Source organism: Diabrotica virgifera, chromosome 3 (genome assembly GCF_917563875.1).
Source record: "Diabrotica virgifera virgifera chromosome 3, PGI_DIABVI_V3a".
NCBI classification, from domain to species: Eukaryota; Metazoa; Arthropoda; class Insecta; order Coleoptera; family Chrysomelidae; genus Diabrotica; species Diabrotica virgifera.
In genome coordinates this window covers 34,912,928-34,939,654 of record NC_065445.1, presented here as the reverse complement: position 1 = coordinate 34,939,654, position 26,727 = coordinate 34,912,928, and the positions used below count along the sequence as shown (strand labels likewise).

Below are 26,727 nucleotides of genomic sequence, written 5' to 3'. Positions count from 1 at the left end.
GGGTTAACAGATTACATTCGACAGTCGACATTCATTTCACTCATATAAATATTTAGTAGCCTTGTTTGTCACTGTCTTGTTATCACATTCTGTTAGACTAAGTGCGTTGTATGACAAAGATAGCGAATGTTCGATTTAGAAAATATCACCACTGACGTAGTGTTAATTTTCTTCGAATCCTGGAAAAACTAATATTTTTGAAAACACAGAATGAAAGATTACATCATTACCGAGGGTAGGAAGTCCGTTAGAATAAACAAAAAGATTCTTTTGATTGAGATATTTGAAATTAAAAATCACACTCAATTTTCTCTTCTTTTCCCTGTAAATTACACCCTGAAATTTATTAAAATAAACATTATAGAAGCTTTCAGGGCTTTCTACCCACTTTCTACCCTCAGTAATAATGTAATCTTTCATTTTGCATTTAAATTTTTCAAAAATACGTATTAGTTTTCTCAGGATTTGAAAAAAATGAATGTATGTATTTAAAAAGTATTGGAAAGAAATTTTGCACCTATACTCTTAAGAAAAATATCAAGATCCATATCCTCTCGAACATACATATTGTCATGATTTGCCCAAAGGTGTGTTTATAATATTTATTTTAACCTTCTCTCTATTTGGACTTACTCTTTTTTAAACAAATAAATATGATATCTCAGGGCTCTTTTACTATAGGAAAATAAATTCTATAGGATACTATGGTATAAATTAATACTCTATAGGAAAATAATTTTACAGTAAAATTATGAAATTACAAAGCAAATGTCATATTTTTAGGAGTAAAAATATCAAATAAACATATATCTACCATATACAATGATCAGAATAATAAGAAAATCAAACATCCATCAAATCATGCACCCAAAATTATCAATAAAGATTTCTTAATTTTATAATTTAAATATATAATTAAAATTTATAATTTATTTTAATTCTCAATAAAAAACCAACAATACAATAACTCTAATTTAACTAGGTGGTCTTGATTGTTAGTCCCTGTTTACTAAAATGACAAAACTAACCTTTTGTCCGCAAAATTGGTGATTTCACCTCACTCTCCTTTGATTGTGACTTGTCCACCTTGCTCGTACTTTTCAGTTTCTCCAAATACTCCTGCTAACTCCTTTGCTCCAAATCTTAACTACATAAACAACTCCTTCTCTCCAGACACAAGGATATCTCAACTAATCGACATGGTCTAGTATAAAACTATACATCTGTTTATTACTTACAGCATGTCAGTTATTTCTTAAATTTCTTCTGTCTGCTACCACAGTTGAAACTCTTTCCATAAACACAAACACAACTTTTCTCAACATATACTTTTTATAAAACTTGGCTAATTAGCACCATCGTCTCAGCAAAACTGTAGTGTTCTCGTCCGGTATTCAAATTACAATGATCTTTCTTTCTGCGGAAAGCTTCATTCAATCCATAAACCTCCCTCTCTCTTTTTTTTTTTCAACCAATCAGACGTACCACCATCCAAACAAATTTTACTGTCCTCACAAAAAAACCCAACTTTCTACTATCAAACTGCGTAAGTCATTCTTACTAAAAACAAATTAAACATTTTCATCAAAAATTATATTCATTTTTGATTTACATGTTTACTCTGATTGGAGTACGAAGGGACCCATTCTCGTTGGAACTTTACCGCGCTGAGCAGATGGGACGTGAATTATAAATTGTAAAATTCCCTCATCTTCCTTAGTCTCAGCATCCGTTATGGCTTGCAAATTGTAGAAGCCTCGGAGGTGTAACCAGAGAAGGTTCCCATTGTTTTCAGTCTGGTGGGATGTAGAGTAACGTTATGTTGTTTTATATGCCATTAGAGTGAAAACTTCTTCCTAAATTCAGGACCGATATTCAGGATACGATTTAGGACACTAAATTCAGTCACTGAAGCTCGCTATTACACTATCCTAAATTTAGGATCGTAAATTATAAACCACAGGGTTTGACAACCAAGTGTTAAAACCACAGGGATTCGGTTTAGGGCAGTCATTGAGAGCAAGACTATGTATTACCTCCGAATTCTATCCTACTGTATGGATTTTAATCAAATTTTAGGAATAGGCTCAACTTATCTCCTTTTTCAAAGTCTACCCTATGCCGATGTGTGCTTTTGTCTTGGGGGCGGTTCCCACCCCTTCTCGGGGGTGGGAAATTTTTTGCTTAAATAACTACGGAAGTTGCTAGAGAACCTAATTCTAAGCAAAGTCTGCTCTATAATTTTTTTTCGAAAACTCAATACTTTTTGAGTTATTCGTAGTTGAAAATTGGCCATTTTCATTGAAACATAACACCTTTTCAAACGGTTTTTTGCGAATACCTTAAAAACAATGCATCTAACTAAAAAAACTATATAAAACTTTTTTGTAGCCTATAAAAAAACAAAGAGATTCGTTTCTTCATAAATCTTCTAGTTATAACACAAAAAGAGATATGATACGTAAGAGAATTTGTTTTTTGGTGCAATCTCAAATCAGTGTATTCAACTTGAAATAACAAAGAAACGGTCGATTTTAGGTGTATAGTGCTACCAATACCTTTTGTTGTGATTGAAACGTTCTTTCAAATAAGCAATATTAAATGTCGATTACATTCAAACTAAGCGAGATATGCTGCAAACAATTGATGACTAACGAATTTTAAGAAAAAAATGAGAAGTATATTTAACCCCTCATCCACAAGAATTTAAATGCATCGTTTTCCTTCTACAATACATTTTATTATAGTATTATTTATATATTCAAAAAGTTGAGCGGCTTTAAAATGAATGGTTTTTGAAAAAAATAAAATCAAATTATAGAGCGCATATTTAAATTTTCTTAAAAATCTTCCTTTTTCTCCATGTAACTTAAAAATGATAAGAGATACGGTTATGAAAAATAAAATTAAAATGTTTATCTAAAAGAAACCTACATTTTTGTATGGCATTTAAGTTACATGGAGGAACAGGAAGATTTTTAAGAAAATTTAAAAATGCGCTCAATAATTTGATCTTATTTTTTTCAAAAACCACTCATGTTAAACCCACCCAACTATTTGAACATAAAAATAACACTATAGTAAAATGTATTGTAAAAGGAAAACGATGCATTTAACTTCTTGTGGATGAGGGGTTAAATATTCTTCTCTTTTTTTTTTCTTAAAATACGTAAGTCATCAAATTTTTTGCAGTTTATCTCGCTTAGTTTGAATGTAATCGACATTTAATATTGCTTATTTTAAAGGTCTTTTCAAGCACAACAAAAATTATTGGTAGCATTATACACCTAAAATCGACCGTTTCTCTGTTATTTCAAGTTGAATACACTGATTTGAGCATGCACTAAGAAAACAAACTCTTTTCACTTACTATATATCTTTTTGTGTTATAACTAGAAGATTCATAAAGGAAAGAATCTCTGTTATTTTATAAGCTACAAAAATATTTTATATAGTTTTTTTAGTTAGATGCATAGTTTTTAAGGTATTCGCAAAAAACCGTTTGAAAAGGTGTTATGTTTCAATGAAATGAAAATAACCAATTTTCAACCACGTATAACTCAAAAACTATTGAGTTTTCGAAAAAAAAATATAGAACAGTTTTTGCTTAGAATTAGGTTCTCTAGCAACTTCCGTAGTTATTTAACCAAAAAATTTTCCACCCCCGAGATGGGGTGGGAACCGCCTCCAAGACAAAAGCACACATCGGCATAGGGTAGACTTTGTTTCTTGAGCTGTTCCCTACTTATTGTGAAAATATCAAGTAAATCGATATAGTAGGATAGAATTCGGAGTCACATACCCTCATTGACTGCCCTAATTTAAGCAGGTTAAACTTTTAAAAGCAGGTAATACAGGTCTCTTCGAATTTTTGGGTACATCCAGTGACATTTTTATTATTTTGGGTGCATAGAAAATGGTACAGGATTGTACACATGTACATCCATCCGATTTACTAGAGATGGCATGGTGGAACTGGAGCAGGTACCTCTTATAACACACAACTTTGGAGAGATTAGAACTATGTATGCTTACTGCGTTAGATGCCGCCTGTAAGAAAGTTTGTTTAAACATAAATTTTGGAAAGACACAAAACATGACAAACCTGGTAATACCAAGCGAAAATCCAAAAGCCGACTTCAATGAAGTAGCATTTGGTCCATAAATATAAATATTTAGGGATGAACTCCAAATTGCCAGACAACCAAACTGCCGAGCTACAAAGAAGGATCACCTCAGCATGGGTCGCATACGGAGCTCTATTAGACATCTTCAAGAGGAACATGCCAAATTATCTGAAAAAGACGTCCGACTAATGTGCGCTTCCAAACATGACTTACGGCGCCAAAACATTATCGTTAACCCAGACCACAACAACCAAACTTGAGTGCCCCAAAGAAGAATGAAACGGTCTAGAGATGGCATGATGGAACTGGAGCAGGTACCTCGGAATAGGTCCCAATCGTCTATTCCACGCACCAGTGACCAAAAAGTCGACGGTATCGGTTTCGATTTCAACGGCGCCGCATCGACCGCAATCCGCAATTTACAATAAACTCGGAACTGGATTCTCGCTCGGAATAGGTTTTAGCACAGCCACATCGAAAGAGCCACCATAGGGTTAGTAGGGAACACATCGGCGACGTTCGTTTCGATTAGGGATGGCACGCTGGAACTGGAGCGGGTACGTCGGAATATGTTTCCATCGACTATTCCACGTATTACACGTGACAAAACTTTGACGGCATCGGTTTCGATTCCAGCGCCGGTCGTACACTTTTCGGAACGACCGGGCAAGAGATTTGAAATGAAATAGGTACGGAATAGGTACCATAGAGAAACGCATCGGCGGCGTCTGTTTCGATTCCAACATCTCACATCTGTTTAATGTGATGGGTTCAAAAGAATTTCAGGTCGATACGGCTGTAACAGATTTCTAATTTATGGCAGATATAGTTGTCATTTAAAACTGTTAAAATTTTGCCTCTTTCGCATTTTGTTTTTATTTATATGACTATAATCTAATCGATCCTATCTTCTATAATAACTTAGTGTCTTCATTTTCCATTTGTCTCGACTTTAGGTAATTTAAAAACACATAATAATTACATGTAAGAAAAATTTGTTTAGTTGTGATATTTACGAATTTAGTTTGTATATTTAGTTGATATATTTACGAATATTTAGTTGGTATATTTACGAATTGGGGGAAAAACATGGTAAGAAATATAAATATATTTAAAAACCAAATTAAATACATGTCATTATCTAGATCACGGGTTCCCAACCTTTTAGTAACTGCGTACCACCTGAAATATTTTGAAGATTTTGGCGTACCACCAAACATTTGGGGGTAGGGGGTCATGGAATGGAAGAATGCCCCCCGATCATATTGTTTTTAGAAACATGTTTATTATCAGAAACATGTCCATTGGCTTGTTTTATAGACACAATTGTGGTGTCTAATTTTAATTTTAATATATATACCATAGTCCAGTACTTAAAACCAGTCTTACACGAGTAATTAGTGACAAATGGCATCAAAAACAGCATAGCTTGTCAGAAGAGCATTGGATACTCGGATTTTAACTCAATCCAGAAGTCAACTAAGGATTTCTCTTTAAAGCTGTGTTTCACAGAACTATTTTCTATTAGATCGATGAATGTTTCCTGCAATTACAACTCATTTGGTGAGATTCCTGCAAAAGGATTTCTGAGCCAGTCAAGTTTGGAATAATCTTCAGAGAAATATTTATTAAAACTTTCTTGAAGAGATTCCAAGTGAAGAATTATGAATTATGTCAACCACTACATCTGGTATTTGAGATATTTCGAGGAATACTGTATTCTGCCACATCCGCAGACAGAGGCCCAGCGTAACAGCTTGTTTCACCCACGCGACGCGTACCACCTGAAATCGTCCCACGTACCACCAGTGGTACGCGTACAACTGGTTGAGAACCTCTGCTCTAGATTAAAAATACAAAATTATTGGTACCTACCAACTAGGTTGATCGTTTGAATGTGATGCATAGGGCTAAAACATTAACTTGTAACTGGCTGAATCACTAATGTGTATGCCAATAACAAAAAAAAATATTACCGAAAATACTATTGTGTTCCATCTCTACGATTTAGCCATTTAGGAAGTCGAAAAACCATCCCAATTAGGATGCTAACTGACTAAATGCGATTACACTATCCTGAATTCAGAACGTTCTAAATATCGGACACTAAATTTAGGAAGATGTAATAGCCCTATTAGTCTAAAACATTTTCAATTTCTCAGGAAAAAGGATAATTACCTACCCTCGATAACAATTCACTAGAGCCAAACCACACGGACCACGCTGCAGCGCTACTCTGTGGATCCACAGAGTGGCTGACGATGATTTACCGTGGGCTCTTATGTAGAGTGGCCGGCGCACCCCACACGAGCGAGTGTAGCCGGCCACAGTCGCTCGCATAAGAACCCACGGTAAACTACTTTTGTGGATCCACAGCGTAGCGCTGCAGCGTGGTCCGTGTGGTTTGAGGGTACGTACGCTTTTATCTAATTCTAGTCTTTTTTCGTGGTACTCCATACAATAGAAAGTTCCACGTCAAATTCTGTTTACAAAATTTGTTTATCTACCTCTAGCCGGTAGAAAAACCAATATATTGTTTCTTTTTGAAGTTATATTTCTTTACCGGCGATAGAGGGTGAATTTTTATAGGGCAAAACCTAGCGACCGGGCGCATGCGCATTATAACTTTGTTCTGATTGGATGTTCAAATGACATGTCAAAAATTATCTAATATGGCAGCTGTATCACAGCTGTGGGACTGTGGTTTGGTTATGTATGGTGTATGGTTGTTGCGTTTTAAAATTTGTAGGAAGAGAAACAACAAACAAAAAGTTAGTTAATGGTTATACTGCCTTTTTAAATAGTTTTCATATTATATTTTTGGACTTATTAACATAGAAGAGATGATTGTTGCTTGCTTGTTGAGATAACAACGGGACGATCTACGCTACGATCTCGCTTATTCAAAGCTAAAGAATCTTACACTGGTAAGTGTTTTAAAAATAGTGGATCAAATTTTGTTATGATATTGTCAAATTGTGAAACGTCAAAATATTTATATTTCATTTATTAACATTAATATTAATAATACAACTTGCGCAATTTGAAAAATGTGGTTTAAAAGATTTTTTATTATAATTTTGTGTCTTTGGATTTGTCTTCCTTGGGCGTAAAATAATAAAACATCTATTTTTATATTTCACTTGTCACCGTGATGTGTAAATATGTATATCTGACACGTTAATAGCATGTGCCTTGATGGTCTTGTTGGTAGAGCATTGGACCAGAGATTGAGAATTCGCGAGGTTGTGGGTTCAATTCCCGGACGATTCATACTTTTTTCGTTTTTTTTTTTAATATTTGGCATTGTTAAGTTTTGGTTAAATTTTGGTAATTATTGTTAATTTTTTGTATTGTAACTGTTAAGTAGGTATATTTATTTCGTTGAAATTATATTATAATAGAAGTATAACTTCTTACGTGCGTACAAAAGTACACACACACATTCTTTTTTTTTTTTTCTGGGAATGGCTTTACCCGAATGCGGTTCACTAATTCCGAAAAACACTTTCTATATCTATGGCTTAATAATACAATATACAGGGTATTGCGATTTTTGTTGGTTGGTGATTTGATTTTTGTCTTAATATTTTCTGTTTTATTTATGAGAAATATGGAAACCGTAATAATATTCATTTCCTTTTTTTTTCTAGAATTGGTACAAATATTGGAGATCGTGAGACCACATCTCATTACTCATTAGACTCAGCCAAGAATTTCTTTTTCGAACAATACAAAAAGAAAACCGGCAATGATTGGAATAATAGACATGACTTTAAAAAACAACCCAATATGATGTATCCTATTGACGTCGATTTTGCCGAAGAAGATTTTAAAAAGTACGAAATTTCAGAAACGCCTTCTGTCTTACCAACGCCGGTTCAAGACTTACTCAAGATGATATTCGACATCAATGCCATGCAAAAACTCATGCTGGAATTTGAACTAGACACCCAGAAGATGCCATTGGGAAAATTGAGCAAAGCCCAAATGGAGAAAGCTTTTGGGGTTCTTAGTGAGCTACAAGTGTTACTCTCAGATAAAGCAGATCGTGCCCATTTCATAGATGCATCTAATAGATTTTATACGTTTATTCCTCATTCGTTTGGATTAGGTACTCCTACAATACTGGATAATGAAGAGATTATTAAGAAAAAAGTCGAAATGCTGAATAGTTTACTGGAACTTGAAATCGCGTATAATTTAATGCAGACTGCAAACAAGGGTGTAGATGATTACTACAAAGGACTAAATACAGAAATCGGGGTACTTGATAGAAACTCTCGAGAATTTAGAATTATTCAAGATTACGTGCAGTTTACACATACTACTACTCATAATAGTTACACGTTGATTGTTGAAGAAGTTTACACTATCAAAAGACAGGGAGAGGAAGAAAGATTTGACAAATTCAAAGGATTGCATAACCACAAGCTTTTGTGGCATGGTTCTAGAGTCACAAACTTTGCAGGTAAGTCCCGTTAAACCTTAAGGCGCATTCTCACGGTTCGATTTTAGTTGATCAACTTTAGTGGATGAACTAAAATCGGTCGTTTTTTGTTTCACACGTTTCAAATAAAATTGATGAAAGTAGTTTTAATAAAATGACGCCATGTGTAGTTATTCGCCATGAGTTTCGCCGGTAGCGCTCTCTCGCGGTTTAAACTTGTACTTTTCTTGTAAAATTGGACAACAGTTTTAGAAAATACGAGCCATCAGACATGTCCCATTTTTAAGGTGATGCCTTAATTTTGATGCTTAGTGTATTACAAAACGCAAAAACACAAATTATGAACTGAAATATTATTGTAAACTGATTACTGAACGAATACACAGAATTAATAGTAAAAGTAATTATGCTTTTTTATTTTATTCATTGTAATTACAATATTTAATACACAACTTCCTGCGACGGGATGACTGCTTTCGCAAGAGCCCATTGAGAAAAAGAAGAAGCTTATGTGAAATTTAAAGGTTACCTGTGTTTTTATTGGCTGTGAGTTTCGCCGGTAGCGCTCTCTCTCGGTTTGAAACTTGTACTTTTTTTGTAAAATTGTTCAAATTATAATGCACAAAACTGCCACTAACGGCGCTGGCGAAAACTACCGGGTGGACCAAAAGTCAGTCAACCGTTTTGTATATTAATAAAAGCAAAAATAACTGAAGTAAAAAAACGTTTATTTTTTATTGTAAATAAGTAGGTACAAAGAAGGTGCTTTAAATTTTATATTCAAAATGTAAACCACCTTCATCAATACATTTTTGGCAACGCTTATACACAGTGAAACAAGTCTTGTTACAGACTTCCAAGTTGGCACGGAGAACTTCAAATTGGTAAAAACTTTATCTTTAAGTACTCCCCACAAGGCAAAATCACAGGGCGTCAAGGGCGCAATTCACTTGATCAATTCTTTTATTGATCTCAGCTCCCTGTCTACCTGTTTCTTCAATGGTTACTCCCAAGTATTCAAATGATTGTACCTGTCTAATGTCTGTATCATCTATCTGAACATGTACATGTACATCCTCTCTTTCTTTGGCTATTACCATTACCTTCGATTTTTCTTTGTTCATAGTCATACCATACTTTTTTAAAACTGCGTTCCATGTTTTTACGCTTCTTTGTAACTCGTCTTCATTTGCTGCTAAAATTACTAGATCGTCGGCAAATGTACAATCTGCTATCTCGGTGCTTTTCAGATTTCTATACCCTATGTGTAGTGGTCTGACTTTTGTTTTTGTTTCTTTTATTATTTCGTCCATAAACGGAATAAACAGTAACGGGCTCAAGCTTCCCCCTTGTCTTACACCTTCAGTTGTTGTGAACTAGTCAGATATATTTTTACTTATCACACGGTTTTTAGTGTCTCTGTATATAGATTTAGTTACCCGTATAAGTTTCTCTGGTATGTTTCTGTTCTTCACGCTTTATTTTTAAACTTTCATAATTTCTGCTACCTAGCATAGGTTTTCGACACAACGCTCTGTGTTACATCTACCACTGCAGCTATATCCCTCTGAGACATTAGACATTCCTTGCTCTACAAGACCAATAATCTTTCCTCTTTGCACTTCTGACAACCCTATATAAGGCATATTTTCGTTTTTTAACACAAAAGTTAGGTTTTTTTATTTTCTTTCAAATTACAATTAAAGCAAATAATCTATAATGTACTGAGCTGTGCTATTTGATTGTCCTCTCGGTTTGGTTATGTTCAATAAAAACCTTTATCTTAGCAACAATAAGCTTTTTCAAAAGAAATAAAATTTATTTAATATTGAAACCATAAAATCCTTTGTTTTTTTAAAATATCCAATGCTCTAGGTACCATTGGGCTCAAATCTGACTTGTTCACATCATGACTGTATGGTGGCAAGTGTCACCATACAGTATCATCAATATGGTGCCACTTGCCACCTTATTGATGATACTGTATGGTGGCACTTGCCACCATACAGTCGTGATGTGAACAAGTCAGATTTGAGCTCAGTGGTACCTAGAGCATGAAACATTGGATATTTTAAACATCCATGTTTAAATTCACATCCTATTTCTATGTTACTATGACGGATTACTTGTAAAGGGTTTTTACCCAAATATTTTTTACTTTGGTGGTTAGCATGTTAGTTTCAAGCAAACACTGATGATGATCGGTCAACCGATTGAAAACTAGTTCTGTTTTTGATGTAGCCTTGTAAAAGGATTTTAACAAATATAGCTTTTATAAAGGATTTTATGTTTTTTTTGTAATAAATGGTATACAGCCAACTAAAGGAAAAACTTTTTTTTCCTTGTGGATTTTTTAAATAAATATTGGTTTGAAATACCTGGTGATTCCATATAAGGTTGGTTGTGAATAATATGTCACCATACCATTTCAAATTCTTTTAGGTATTTTATCGCAAGGACTTCGAATAGCTCCTGCGGAAGCCCCCAACAGTGGCGCAATGTTTGGAAAAGGTATCTACTTTGCTGATATGGTATCTAAGTCAGCCAATTACTGCTTTGCTACCAGCGTAAACCCCGTAGGATTATCTTTACTCTGTGATGTCGCATTAGGAAACATGTATGACAGGTTGGATGCAGAAAATATTAGAAAGCTACCTCAAGGAATGAACAGTTGTAGAGGTAAATTATTTGTTTAAATCTTTAAATTCTTTGTCGGATTCATAATATCATCAGAATCATAATATCATCTATCAGAATATCATAATTATATATAATTGATTGATTCGACCGTTACTTGATGGAAGTTCATTTTATCTAACAATAAAAAACTGAAAACGTTTGTTTTCTATTGGGACCGTGCAAGTTCGGCAAAGCGACCTCTATTTCTACGCTCTGTACTTTTATTCGCACTTTTAATTATATTGGCCAATTATATTAGTCCTGGTTGCTGGATAATTGTCAAGGCCATAGTCCAAAAAAATAATAAGAAGAAAAAATAAGATGCAGGTTATGTTTAGCAAACGTAAACAATTGTATGTAGTAAATAAAATCAGTTATTAAAATGCAGTACTGCAAGCAAAATACAATTAATTAAATTTACCTTTATATAATAATTGCATATCATATCAATATTGTGGAGCAATATATAATTTTTCTGCGTCAATGACAGAAGGTATGAAATATACGTCAATTTGACAATTTCAATTGATAATATGAATTATTTAAGATAGATGCAATATTTCTCCGCGACTCGCGCACGGTCGTTTCTCGTTTCCCTTTCCAAGTACTTGCACAACGCGAATACTTCCACACAATTTATTATAACTATGTGACTACAGCTGCTTCGGCAGAGTGCCTTCTCAAGTGATTTAGTTTACTATGTGTTTGCCTTTTTAAAGTCTTTAACTGAAGAGGTTGAGGAGTGGGGAGCTGTTTGTCTCGAGTTGGTCATTCAGAATTATATCTGTATTTTTTAATTTATTAATTTCCATAGATTCTAATAAAGATAGCTTAAGGCCTTTATTTTGAATATGCAGAGTTTGAAACTCTTCATTAAAAGAATGATTATGATCTAGAAGGTGAAGTGCTTATGTAGAAGTGCCTGTTTTTCTATTTTTGAAAGCCCTTTTGTGTTCTGCTATCCATTTGTCAAAGGTTCTGCCAGTTTGACCGATGTACGTTTTTGGACAGTCACCACAAGTTAGTTTGTAGACACCACTCTGTAGTTGTTTTCTCTTTCGGCTCTTATTGTTCTTAATATATTTTCTTAAGTTGTTAGTTCTGAAAGCTGGTGTTATTCCTTTCTTTTTTATGTATCTGTTATGTTTGTTGTTATCTTGCCAGCATATGTGATAGAGCAGAAGGTACTGGGTTCTTTCTGTGGTGGTGGATATATTACGGTCAATGATGTAAATTGGACATTGACGTTAATGGCCGGGCATTGTCGTGAATGTCCATTTTCCTTGGTTATTAACGACAATGCCCGGCCATTAACAACAATAACCTTAGCTATTGGCCAATGTTGTAAAAACTTAACGTAAAATTAGATTTTTCATCAATAACCGGTCAATAACGACAGCGGCCAGAAGCAAATGGCCAATGTTGATAAGTCGATGCCTCAGAAGATAATCGGTGTGAGTCAATAAGTGTTTAAAATGAGATACTAAGATGTTTCTGAACGTAGTTGTAGAAATATAAGTAGTTATTAAAAACAAATAAAACGTCTTTAGTTTTCATAATATGGGTAACATATTCATAAATACAAACAAGGAAATAATAATATTTTTATAATATACAGTTGTTGTTGTTTATTTGGGTTTATATGACTGCGGTAATATACAGTTGTAGCATAATATAATACTTTAGACTGGGTGTTTTCGTCAACTGGCATAATCAGTCGCTCTTTACCACTTATTGTAATTACATCATATTTACAAACCATTCTCTAGTGCTAGTGCTTTGTTGTTTTTTTAGCACCCGGTGTTCTCAAAATAGTTTTCGCTTTTTTAATTTCACTTATTCGGCTATTGTATTCGCCACAGTTTAAAAATGATTTATTGTCATCACACAATATACACACATGAAGTAAACAATAGACCATTCCAGGGTGACGTCATTTGACAGCGACTGGTGGGCAAAATATTGTAAACAAACTAGGTTAAGTGTAGAAAACCATTGTTTAATTTAAGAATATGATTAAAATACCAGCGTTTTGTTCAGTTTGAAAGTGTTCCAGTAAAGGTAAAAGATATAAAGTAAGTTTTTTTATAATACCAGCCTTATTTAAGACCGAAATGTTTCATTCATGAAACTTTCATTCATTTCAAGTGTGTACAAAACCTATCAGTCTTTCAACTTTCGAAATGTTTTAAATCACTCTAATCACAATACACTGTAAACAGAACGACGATATGGGCCAAGAAAACCGATTTTCTGATTATACCGGGTTTTTGCATCCCCTACGAAGGTGTCCTATATCCAATATTTGAAATTTTTTTAGTTAAAACCACAGATTTTTTATAATAAGGCGAGAAAATAGCAAAAATAACACCAAAAACACAATTTTTGCCCCTCAGCAACGGTGTCGAAAGTCACGTGACCTGGAATGGTCAATAGTAAACCTACACATAACCTATCTTTTAGTCAAAATTTCAACATTGACCGATTAACAACGGGCATTGTCGACATTGGCCGGGCAATGATAGAAATGTCATCAAGAATTTAAAATTATCATCAATGTCCAGTTTCTATGGGCAATAACGTTAATATCCGGCCATATATAAATGAAGTTGAATAAATTCAACCGGCCATTGTCGTTATTGGCCGGCCAATAACGTTATTGGCCGGATTTGTGTCATTGTCCGTAACAGATATTCTAATTTCAGGACTTTCTTATGGAGTTTTTGGTTTAAAATTTTATTAATTGTTTGTTCGTTATAGCCATTGTTTACTGTTATTTGTTTAATGATGTTCAGTTCTATTTTGAAGTTATTTTTTAACATGGGAATTTCTGTCAGTCTATGTATCATGCTATGGTAGGCTGCTAATTTGTGTTGTGTAGGATGGGATGATGAATTGTGTATAGTTGTGTCAGTATGGGTAGGTTTGTGATATACGGAGAACTCATGTTTGTTGTGATAATTCATTTAACGTAATTAACATAAAACAAAATAAAAGAAAATGGAGAAATACATATAGGAAAAATATAAAATTTCTAAATTTTGTAGATGGCCCCTTTTCTCTGACGCTCAGTGTATTTTAATTTCTACAGCAGAACCCCGCAAATCCGAACCCCGCTAATCCGAACGTTCGGCAAATCCGAACCAACGGAAAGTGAAAAAAATTAAAAAATTTAAGACAAAAACTTAAAAACATGTTTATTATACAGAATAAAACCAGAAAATTAAACAATGTAGGATTAATAGAACTTTGGCATTTAAAATTTGTTAAAAATGAAGACGTACTTAATATGTAGTGCTTATTAAGGTTTTTTTTTATTTATAATTGACTTTGGCATAAACCAATTAGCCAGACTTACTTATAAAGGTTAAACATAAACTTACTTCGATTCTCTCGTAGTCAACTTGAGTCCAAAAATATTGTCCACAGTCTTACAAGAACGTTCTGCGACTCAAAATCAACGACAATGAAAGCTTTGAATTACTAGTTAGACTAACTTTCGGATAATCCGAACTTTTCTGAATCCGAACAGGCTGTCCCCCCAATTAGTTCGGATTTTTGGGGTTCTACTGTATTTACTTCGTAATTTGTAGATTCTATTAAAATAACTGATTCATATTTAATTTTTAAAATTTTAGGTTTGGGAAAAACTCATCCTAATCCACAATATATCCAAAAAATAGGTGATATGGTGGTACCGACTGGAAAAGGTGTACCGCAGGAAGCAGCAGCTAAATCTCATTTGCTCTACAATGAATATATTGTTTATGATGTAGCGCAAGTGAACATAAAATATTTGGTGAAGATGCGTTTCGACTTTAAACATCGCCAATATTAATGTTTTTACTGTTAATGAAAAATACGTATCGAGGGATTTTTTTATAAACATAGGCCAAAGTCTGTAAATGTAGTTTTTTATCTGTAACATCATGTTATGCGCTAGAATGCCGGACTAAAACATTATATTGTCCACAGTATTGTTTGAAATGTTTTGTCTATAAAATTGCTAGTGATTTACTACTGCTAAAATTTTATAATGTCAAGATTATTTGGCTGTGCAATACCTTTATCCACATCTTCAAGAAATTAACGCATCACCTTAAAAATGTGTCATTTTTGATGTCTCGAATTTCCCATAACTGTTGGCCGATTTAACTGATGTTTTTAATATGATATAGCCTTATTCTTTAACAGTATCGGTGTAATAATATTGTTGCTAGACAGGTAAATTGCCATTGTATACTATACTGGATGTACCAAACAGTGATTTTTTCTTAAAGTTCACGTGACCCTGTGGAATATTCTAGCATCTATAAAATACTGAAATTAAAACCCAATTATAGCCTCAGATTTTCTTAACATTCTGTTTTTTATTCATTCGTTTATGTTGGATAACAAAAAAAGTTAGGAAGTTTAACAACTAGTCTTGTTTTTCGTCAATACAGGGTGTTTTCAAATCAGTATGGCAAACTTTAAGGGGTAATTCTGCATGAAAAAATAATGACTGCTTTATAAACATATGTCTGCAAATCCCTTGTTTCCGAGATACAGGATGTTGCATTTTTTCTTACAAACTGACGATTTATTTATTGCTCTAAAACCGGTTAAGATATGCAAATAAAATTTGGTGGGTTTTAAGAGGTAGTTATTGCACATTTTTTGAATTTAATATTCACCATTGGCGCACGTAAGTAAGGGTCATATTACCCGTATGCGCGCCAGTGGTGAACATAAAATTCTTAATTGTATGTCAAAAATGCACAATAAGTACCTCTTAAAACTTAACAAATTTCATTTGCATATCTCAACCGGTTTTAGAGCAATAAATAAATCGTCAGTTTGTAAGAAAAATTTCAACACCCCCTATCTCCGAAACGAAGTATTTGAAGACATACGTTTATAAAGCTTATTATCATTATTTTTCATGCAAAATTACCCCTTAAAGTTTGCCATTGGCGAGGAACCGCAAAGTGGGCGACGCCTGGTGGCGAATTTGAATAGCATCAACTCTAGGAAAACATTAAGTTTGTCATTAATTGGTGTACATATTTGCGCTCGGTTTATGTTGTAATTAACTGATTTCGACTTTTGCACATTATTGCAGTGTTCCTCAGTATTCATTCCTATTATACTCTACGTAATGACGTAAACTAATGCCAAATCACACATTTTGTTAATTTAACGTTTGTATTAAACGTAGTATTTTTTAATGTTTACGCGACTGCAAAATTAAATAAATTAAATGTAGTATATATTCTGTGCATATAATGTACATTGTTATGCAAAATATTCCGACCACCTCATAATTTCCAGAACACAATTATTATAAAATAAATTCACCTACTTAGTTTCCAGTTTTTATTTGATTGAAAATTGTTATCTGTTGGTGTAAAATAAATTGTAGTGTACCTATTAACTAAATTAAAAACAAAATTAGAAATTCTAAGATAGATTAATAATTTTTAAAACGCTGTGTGATTATCGGTGGGCCAGATTTTTTTATGAAAAAAAGGTAAAAACAAATCAGTAGTTAGCATAAAATTTTAATGAATTCATACAGATGAAACATAATTTTGAGTCGTCTTTAACCTATAAGATGTCTTAGTGGCAAAACTTAGTGGTTACTTTGGCAAAACACTCATGTAAATGATTTTAATTTAACGTTTCAAAACTGTGAGGTCAAATGACAAAATGAATTGTTTTCCTAGAGTTATCGTCCATCATTGAAATTATGAGCGCGCTCTGTCGGAATTTAATTTTGCGAATACTTATTGTATTTGCCAACATAAGCGAATGAATAAAAAACAAAATGTTAAGAAAACCTGAGGCTATAGTTGGGTTTTATTCAGTATTTATAAATGCTAGAATATTTCACACGGTCACTTTAACTTTGAGAAAAATCACTGCTTAATTGGTACATCCGGTATACAATGGCAATTTACCTGTCTAGCAACAATATTATTATACCGATATTGTTCAAGAATAAGGCTATAATATATTAAAAAATAACTTAAATCGGCCAACAGGTTTGGGAAATTCGAGATATCAAAATGACCATTTTTAAGGTGGTGCGTTGATTGTTTGGAGAAGTGTACTTGTATAGTTTCAAGCTTGTTGTTAGTCATGATATGTTATACTGTTGTATTGTAATATACAGGGTGGGCCAAAAAGAGAGTCCTCGATATTTGGCAGTAGCTTTATTGGATTTTAAGGAAATGCCGAAACAGGTCAATTTTTATTTTTATATTGCAATTTTTTGGCATATATTTCATACTAGTGACGTCATCCATCAGATGACGTAATCGATGATTTTTTTAAATGGGAATTAGGGTCGTGTGGTAGCTCATTTGAAAGGGTGTTCAATTCTCTATTCAGTAATATAAACATTAATATCATTATTTATGCAGGATGACCAAAAAAATATTTTTTGGATTAAATTAATTGACACAAGGAGAAGAATATATGTAATTTATTTAACTCAAAATACATAGTACTGGCGTCAGAAAATAGAAAAAAGGGTTTATTTCACAAAAAACATTTCTTTTCGCTTAAATTAAATCACAAACTGCCTCCCACTAGTCGCACCTACATCTTGACAGTTTGAATATTTAATTAAAGCGAAAAGCAATGTTTATTTGCCAAATAAACATTTTTTTTTCCATTTTCTTACAGCCATAGAATGTATTTTGAGTTAAGTAAATTACACACATTCTTCTTTTTGCGTCAATTAATTTAATTCTAAAATTATTTTTTTGGCCACCCTGTATAAATAATGATATTATTAAAAAGAGATGATATTATTAAGAGATGTCGCTGATTGCGTCCCAAAGTGGATTTTAAACGATCTTTAAACTTCCACATAAATAAAACAGTTTGGTTTCGTTTTGCTTCAGAGGCATGCATGCAGGTCCACTGATGACGCCGTAAGACATAAACAGCTGTCTAGAGATAGTGCATCGCCTGTCAATCGAAAGGAAACATAAACAGTCTTCTTCACAATGATATTATTGTTTATATTACTGAATACAGAATTGAACACCCTTTCAAATGAGCTACCATACGACCCCTATTCCCATTAAAAAAATCATCGATTGCGTCATTACGCCCCGATGGATGACGTCACTAGTATGAAATAAATATTATTATTATCGCGGTTATTTATAGCGTTCTTCGCCTTCCGGTTCCCAGTTTCCAGCTTCGTTCGTCCGTCGTTGCGTTCGCCATGGTGAAGATTCCTTTCCGACATTGCCTTCTGAATGCCGCCTAGCCAGGATTGTTTCGGCCTTCCTCTCTTCTTTCTTTCCCTTGGCGTCCGTTTTAGAATTTGTTTTGGCAGTCTGTCGTCATTCATTCTTTCTACATGGCCATACCAAATCAGTTGTTTTCTTTGAATTTCGTCTATGTCAAAAATAAATAAATCAAAGTCCTCTAAATATATATCAAAAAATTATAATTTAAAAATAAAAATCGACTTGTTTCGGCATATTTCCTTAAAATCTAATAACTACTGCCAAATATCGAGGTGGACTCTTTTCTTTGGCCCACCCTGTATATTGATATTTTACAGACTTCTAAGGAACATATTGTATGGTACATTGTTTTTAAGGTTTATATGGGTAAATATTGCGTGTTTTGGAATTATTTCTTCCTGACATTTCATTTGAAGCTGTGCTAATAATAGTGCAGTCACTGAAGGTGGATATGAGCTATTACCATCGATTTCGTTGAACCTCTATCGATTTGCATGAAAATTGGTGAGTGGTTAGAGGATATCTCAAGGAACAAAGATGACATGGTGTTAACTTGCGCTTTTACCCTGGGGGTGAATGCCACTCCTTCTTGTGAGTGAAAATTATTTTTGTTGTTCTGAAGCTATTTCCTTGTGGCATTTTTATAATTAAGTATTTTCGATGGGAAATAAACCAAAATTTTACCAAAAAAATGAATTTATTAACGTTTCGACGCCCAAGTCGGGTGTCGTTGTCAAAATACAAAATAATACTAAATAAACAAAAATGTTGTTGCTTAGTAAAAAATTCTTCTAATAATTTATTTAATCTGACTCATATCGGCAATTCAGGCATGTATTATACATTTTAAAGTAGAAGACTTTAAAATGATATTGCCAATATTGATGAGTTGCGTTCCTGGTACGACTTTACTAAAAGATAGTTCATTCGATTACATGAAATCAACCCCAACTCAAGAATATCCGCCACAAAAAATCATAACATGTGATCTGTCTTTAAAAAGACAATCAAATGCAACGATGGCAGTAAAATTCTCGCGCTAGAGATTCCATAGTAAATCACGAGGGAAAACCAGGAAAAAACCTCGTGATACTATAATATAATATAATATTTAAACTAAATGTAAGCCCAAATACTTACGATATCGGGATAGTATCACGAGGTTTTTTCCTGGTTTTCCCTCGTGATTTACTATGGAATCTCTAGCGCGAGAATTTTACTGCCATCGTTGCATTTGGTTGTTTTTTAAAGACAGATCACATGCTATGATTTTTTGTGGCGGATATTCTTGAGTTGGGGTTGATTTCATGTAATCGAATGAACTATCTTTTAGTAAAGTCGTACCAGGAACGCAACTCATCAATAAGTCTTCTACTTTAAAATGTATAATACATGCCTGAATTGCCGATATAAATGAGTCAGATTAAATAAATTATTAGAAGAATTTTTTGCTAAGTAACAACATTTTTGTTTATTTAGTATTATTTTGTATTTTGACAACGACACCCGACTTGGCGTCGAAACGTTAATAAATTCATTTTTTTGGTAAAATTGTGGCTTATTTCCCATCGAAAATACTTAATTATGAAAATTATTTTATTAAATAAACCCCAGAATTCGATAGAAAAACAAATTCTAACTAACATTTGTTATATAAAGTTATTAAAATAAATCAAAACTTTTTAAGTTAATAAACATCAAATATTTTAATTTTTCGTTAGAAAAATGCATGTTTTTAACCGATTTTTCATAAATAACTCAAAAACGATAAGTTTTTACAAAAAGGTTATAATTACCACAATTGAAGCTAATAAAAAATGAAATAAACTCCTTACTAGAAATACCTTTTAATTTTAACTAAAAGTGAGTTTAGGTAATTGAATGTATATTTTTTTCGGCGAGTAGCCAAATCTAAGTATTCAAGCTTAAATAACGGGAAAATAGTGCATTTTATAACATAAAGTTATTAAAGATTTGTCAAAGTACTTAAAAATATCTATTAAATGAGCCCCCGAACAAGTTGATAACATTAAAATTTATGCTCCAAAAATGTATCAATATTTATCTTTTAAAAATTTTTCCAAAATATGTTGTTTTTTCTTAAAAACTGTCAATTTTTACGGTATCAGGTTCACCTAAAAACCATTTGAAAGTTAATTCCAAGGGCTATTAAACGTCGAATTTATTCTTTTAACATCCTTACTTTTTTAAAAATAAAAGGTTAAAAATGGCCCCGGTTACATGGTTCTCGCAGCAAAATTTAAGCTTTAAACAAATTTATCTGTTATTTTTTACCCTAGAGAAATAGTGAAAACGGTAAAATATTTGATAAAGAGAAAACTAAAATTTGGTTCAAAATCATTTTTTACGTATATTGAGTATTTTTCGAATTATTATCAAAAGAAAATGAAAATTACGATAATTTTAAAAATTCGGATTTTTTAAATTATACCTTTTTTTCAAAAATATGCATTTCAAACCGCTCAAAGTCGTTGAAATCCTTATTTATGCTAATATAAATAAATTTTTGTAAGGATTACTATAAATTTTAATTTTTGTGAAAATGGCGTATATTTTATTTTTCACTTTTTCCTAAAAAATTCGAAAGGGTTCTTCTATGTTCATCATCTCTTGCTTACTTTTGATGCTATTAACTTATGGAGTTCATTTGATAGGTATTCCGAACTACTTTTACAAGTTCATAGCAGGTATATTTTATAAAATGCATCGTTTTCCCGTTATTTAAGCTTGAATACTTAGATTTGTGTACTCTTCGAAAAAAATATACATTCAATTACCCATAACTCACTTTGAATTAACATTAGTTTAGTTTTTTAATTGAGGAGTGTATTTAGATTTTTATTATCTTCAATTTTGGTAATAATAACTTTTTTGTTAAAGTTTATAGTTTTTGAGTTATACGCCAAAAACAGCTTTAAAACATGTATTTTTTTACGAAAAAATAAAATCTTTGATCTTTAATAACTCAAAAAGTATTGATTTATATTAATAACTTTATATGACAAATTTTGCTTAGAATTTGTCCCTCTATTGATTTATAGTATTATTTTTAATAAAGTAATTTTCACCCCCGAGAAAGGGTGGCATCCACCCCCAGAATAAAAGCGCCAGTTAGCATCATGTAACCTTTGTTCTTTGAGGTATTCTCTAACTACTCACCAATTTTCATAAAAATCGATTGAGATTCAACGAAATCGGAGGTGAAAACCTTCGGTGACTGCACTATAAACTTCACTGTTGACGCCAGTTTGCAAACGGTATACTAATCGTTTGCTTCGTTCATCAATAGTTAAGACATCACGGTTTCCTGACATTTGTCCGAAGTATCCCTGATACGTTTCTTTAATTATTTGTTTTTGTTTGCAAAAAACATTTGTTACTCTTATAATTTCTACCAATTTATTTACCTGATTATAATTGAAATAATGATATGTTAGTGTTAGTTCGTTCATGTTTTATATTTGAGGGCGTTAAAACCTAAGTGGTGTAAGTCATATTTTCGAAATGATGCAAGTCCCGCTTTATAATTTCTATATTATATAGACCTCTTATCATCAGAAAAATCAGTAAAAGTGATGTAAGTCTTTATGGCAATACAGTAAAAACTTACACCACTTTTACTTTTAAGAGGTCTATGTATCAAGAGTATATGGCAAGCCCTACATCATTTCAAAAATATTATTTACACCACTTTGGTTTTACCCTCATTTGTTTGTTTATTATAGTTTCGTATAAATTTTTTGTTAATATGTATTTTTGTATTTTTTGATATGACATTGAATAAATTTAATAAGAAACAGTCTAGATTACTTAATCACTTCCAGTCACTCAGTTCATATCCTGAAACATCTTCCTACTTTATAAATAGGCTCAATGCCTGTTTTACTTCGGTTTTTAGCCTCAATTGACATAGTCTGTCATTTGACGGTCGTCCCAATGATCTTCCATTTGGCGATTTGTCTCTTGCTATTCGTACTATTCTATTTTCTGTCATTCTTTCTATAGTCCAGGGCGCATCTGTTTTGAGATGGACGTTGAGAGGTGACTCAAATTTTTTAGCAGAAATTGCTTGAAAATAACTCGAATAATAATATTTGAGTTATCCTCCCACTCAAAATGGTCCGGAACATTGTTTAAACAATCAAAATGTCAAAATATGAAGGAAAAATTCGATTTTTTATTGGTTTTTTGATTATAACTTTAAAACCATTCATTTCTGAGAAAAGTTGTACTGACATAACAGTTGTGTAAATAAATTTCCTACAATATAGAATTGGCTACAAATTTAAAAAATAGTCACCCTTGTTGCAAAATAGCAATAATTGCGAAAAAAAACCATACAAAAACAAGTATTCGCATTTTTCAACGATTTATGCTACACGTAGGACCTTCATATTTTACCCAGAAAAACTTTATGATATAGTAAAACAACACTGTAAATTTCATTAAGATCGGTTTAATAGATTTTGCAAAATAAATATTGTAATCCAGCTTTCGCAAAAAAAATTCATTTTTTCAAAATGTTGAAGATATATATGTTACATATAGAAGAATATTGTACCTTTTATTTGCAATTTGCAAAATTAAAATCGGTTACCTACCACGGCATCAGGAATATTTGTAAATAAACATTAATTTTTGGTGCTACGCGCAGGACAGCGATGTTCGATTCACACAAGTTGATTTTCAAAAAAAATTTCTTCCAATCTTTAACTAATATATTTTTTTCTTACTCTATATTTTGTTGTATTTTAATTCTACAAAAATCAAACTACCTAATTTGATTATTGTTTGTGAAATATTGTTTAATCAATTGCATATGTTTAAAAATAATAAAACTTTTATTCTCTAAGTTAAAGTATATGAACAAAGAAAGTTTTTGCTAAAAAAAGTGTTATTTCAAAGGATAGAGTATGTGTCTTTATTTTGCAATAAACAAATTTATATCGAAATATAATAAAAATTAAAATGTATCAATCATTATCAAAGGTCATTGGAATGCCCAATCAGAGCAAACTATCCGGTGTCCTGCGCGTAGCGCCAATAATTAATGTTTAATAAAAAAAATTCCTGACGCCGTGGTAGTTAATCGATTTTAATTTTGCAAATTGCAAATTAAAGGTACAGTACATTTCTATACGCAAAAAAATTCAACTTGCTATCTGCTTTATTTTCAGTCCTGTAACATTTTGAAAAAATGAATTTTTTTTGCGAAAGCTGGATTGCAAAATCTATTGAACCGATCTTAATGAAATTTACAATATTGTTTTACTGTTTCATAAAGTTTTTCTGAGTGAAATATGAAGGTCCTAAGTGTAGCATAAACGGTTGAAAAACGTAAAATGCGAATACTTGCTTTTGTATGGTTTTTACGAAATTATTGCTATTTTGCAACAAGGGTGACTATTTTTGAAATTTTTAACCAATTCTATAATGTAGGAAATTTAATTACGCAACTTTTATGTGAGTACAACTTGTCTCGAAAATGAATATTTTTAAAGTTATAATCAAAAAACGAAGAAAAAACTCGAATTTTTCCTCCATTGTTTGACATTTTGATTATTTAAACAATGTTCCGGGCCTTTTTGAGAGGGAGGATAACTCAAATATTATTATTTAAGTTATTTTCAAGCAATTTCTGCAAATAAATTTGAGTCACCTCTCAACGTCTAAATGTACTAATATTTTTACAGATGCGCCCTGGTCTACTATGTGTTGATTCCATTCTATTTTCTCTTGGTCCACATGTTTATTTCTTCTATACCACATCTCGCTCGCATTTCCTCACTTCTTACTCTGTCTCTTACAGTTTGGTTTGTTATTTTTCGTAAGACTTTCATTTCTGCTGTTTCCAGCAGTCTTTGTGTTTTCGCCGTATCTGCTCTTGTCTCCGCTGTGTACGTTATTATCGGTGTTATTGTTGATTTATATATCCTGGTTTTCGTTTCCATTGTGAGGTATTTGTTTCTTTAGATTATGTTGTTGAAACATCCTGCTGCTCTGTTCGCCATGTTCATTTGTTTTAGTACTTCTTCCACTTTTCCGTAGCTTGACAGTTTTATTCCCGAGTATTCCGTTTCCATCACTTGTTTTATTATTTTGTTATTTACGACCAGTTTACATCGTCTCGGTTCCGCTGATATTACTATCGATTAGGTTTCTCTAATAAAAGAATAAAGATAAGAGGCGGAAGGAGTATTCGCGGTGTGCAAGTACTTGGAAGGGGAAACGATAACCGACCCTGCGCGAGTCGCGGAGAAATACATATTGCAACTATCTTAAATAATTCATATTGTCAATTGAAATTGTCAAATTGACGTATATTTCATACCTTCTGTCAATGAAGCAGAAAAATTATATATTGCTCCACAATATTGATATGATATGCAATTATTATATAAAGGTAAATTTAATTAATTTTATTTTGCTTGCAGTACTGCATTTTAATAACTAATTTTATTTACTACATACAATTGTTGACGTTTTCATAACATAACCTGAATCTTATTTTTTCTTATTATTTTTTTGGACTATGGCCTTGACAATTATCCAGTAACCAGGACTAATATAATTGGCCAATATAATTAAAAGTGCGAATTTTAGTATAGAGCGTAGAAATAGGGGTCGCTTTGCCGAACTTGCACGGTCCCAATAGGAAGAAGGAGAGTGTCATGGTTAAAGAATTTAAGGGACTGGTTTAGATGCAGTTCCATATAACTCTTTAGAGCAGCGGTGGATAGAGTAAAGATAGTGATGATGATATCCAACCTCCGATTAGGAGACGGCACTTGAAGAAGAAGAAGGTTTCTCTGTTGAGATCACCATGTTGTACCTAATGAGCGCCGTGTCTTCGAATTCTTTAATTAATTTTTGTAGGTCATCTTCATTTTCGGCTGTTATTATGGCGTCGTGGCAGATTATCTTTATTTCCTTTTCTCCCATTCTGTCCTCTTCTTTTTTTAACTTTCTTCCTGAAACATGATTCCCTCTGAACGTTTTAAACTAAAATCCGTTGGATTTTAAGAATCATACATAATGTTTCTGTTCCATAGACCTAGAGAAAGCGTTTTGATAGAATACAATTAAAAGATGTGATTTACCTACTATATGACAAAAATTGACCACTGGATATCATTAAACTGATAGAAAACATATGGGTATGTAAGAAATAAAAGTCGATATAATAATGACAGAACTCATAGAAGCAAACACATGAATCAGTCAAGGAGATTCACCAAGTCCTCTACTGTTTAACATAATGTTGGATGCAATACAAGTGAAGAAAAAAAAGAGAGTACAAAATGGGCGATAGAGAGATAAAAATACTTTGTTACGCTAATGACACTGTGTCAGTAGCAGAGTGCGAAGACGACCTACAAAGATTACTGCACGAATTTAACATTAACGCAAAAGAAATGAATATGAAAATATCAGCCCAAAAATAAAAAAAAGCTTAATAATAGCGTTGATTGATATATTGGATAATATTTCCCCCTATAATATTTCAATCATCGGTAATAGCCAAAGAACCAATAAGATGCAAATTGTACTTAGACAATCAAATTATACAAGTACATAATGACTTTCAAATACCTGGGAACTAATCTATCAGCCGACAACAATGTCGAAGAAGAGGTAAAGGACCAAATAATTAAAGCCAGTAGAACGGCCGGATGCCTAAACGACACAATTTGGAAAAACAAACACCTAAGAGTGGAACCAAAGGCCCGAATAATATGTCAGTTATTAGATCAGTTATGACTTACATGGCCTAAACAAGACCAGACACAAGCAAAACACAAAGACATCTGAAGACCAATGAAATGAAGATCTTAAAAAGGATTGCTGGAAAAGGACTACAGAACAGGGTAAAAAGTGAGGAAATCAGACGAATATGTGGGTCTTCTTCTTCAGTCCCTTATCCGGTCCGGATGTTGGCGATCATCAAGGCTATCATTGTTTTGTTGACTGCTCTGCGAAACAGCTCCGCGGAGGTTATCCCAAACCATTGTCGGAGGTTTTTCAACCACGAGATACGACGGCGTCCCGGTCCTCTCCTGACAAATACTTTGCCCTGCATGACGAGTTGAAGAACTCGATAATTTTCTTCGTTCCGCATCACGTGGCCAAGGTACTCAAGCTTACGTTGTTTTACTAAATTAAGCACTTCTTTTTCTTTTGTCATGCGCTGTAGGACCTC

At 32.8% G+C, this 26,727-nt stretch overlaps 1 protein-coding gene across 1 annotated transcript in view; it reads left to right on the top strand.

Moving 5' to 3' along the window:
- LOC114345014 (poly [ADP-ribose] polymerase-like) overlaps nt 1-22,326 on the top strand; it is a 39,597-nt gene extending 17,271 nt beyond the window's left edge. The window contains exons 3-5 of the mRNA XM_028295839.2: nt 7,781-8,598; nt 11,020-11,256; nt 14,895-22,326. Of these exons, the coding sequence (XP_028151640.2) occupies nt 7,781-8,598; nt 11,020-11,256; nt 14,895-15,094 (1,255 nt within the window). The 3' untranslated portion in view covers nt 15,095-22,326. The remainder of the gene's footprint in view (nt 1-7,780; nt 8,599-11,019; nt 11,257-14,894) is intronic.
- The last annotated feature ends 4,401 nt before the right edge of the window (nt 22,327-26,727 follow it).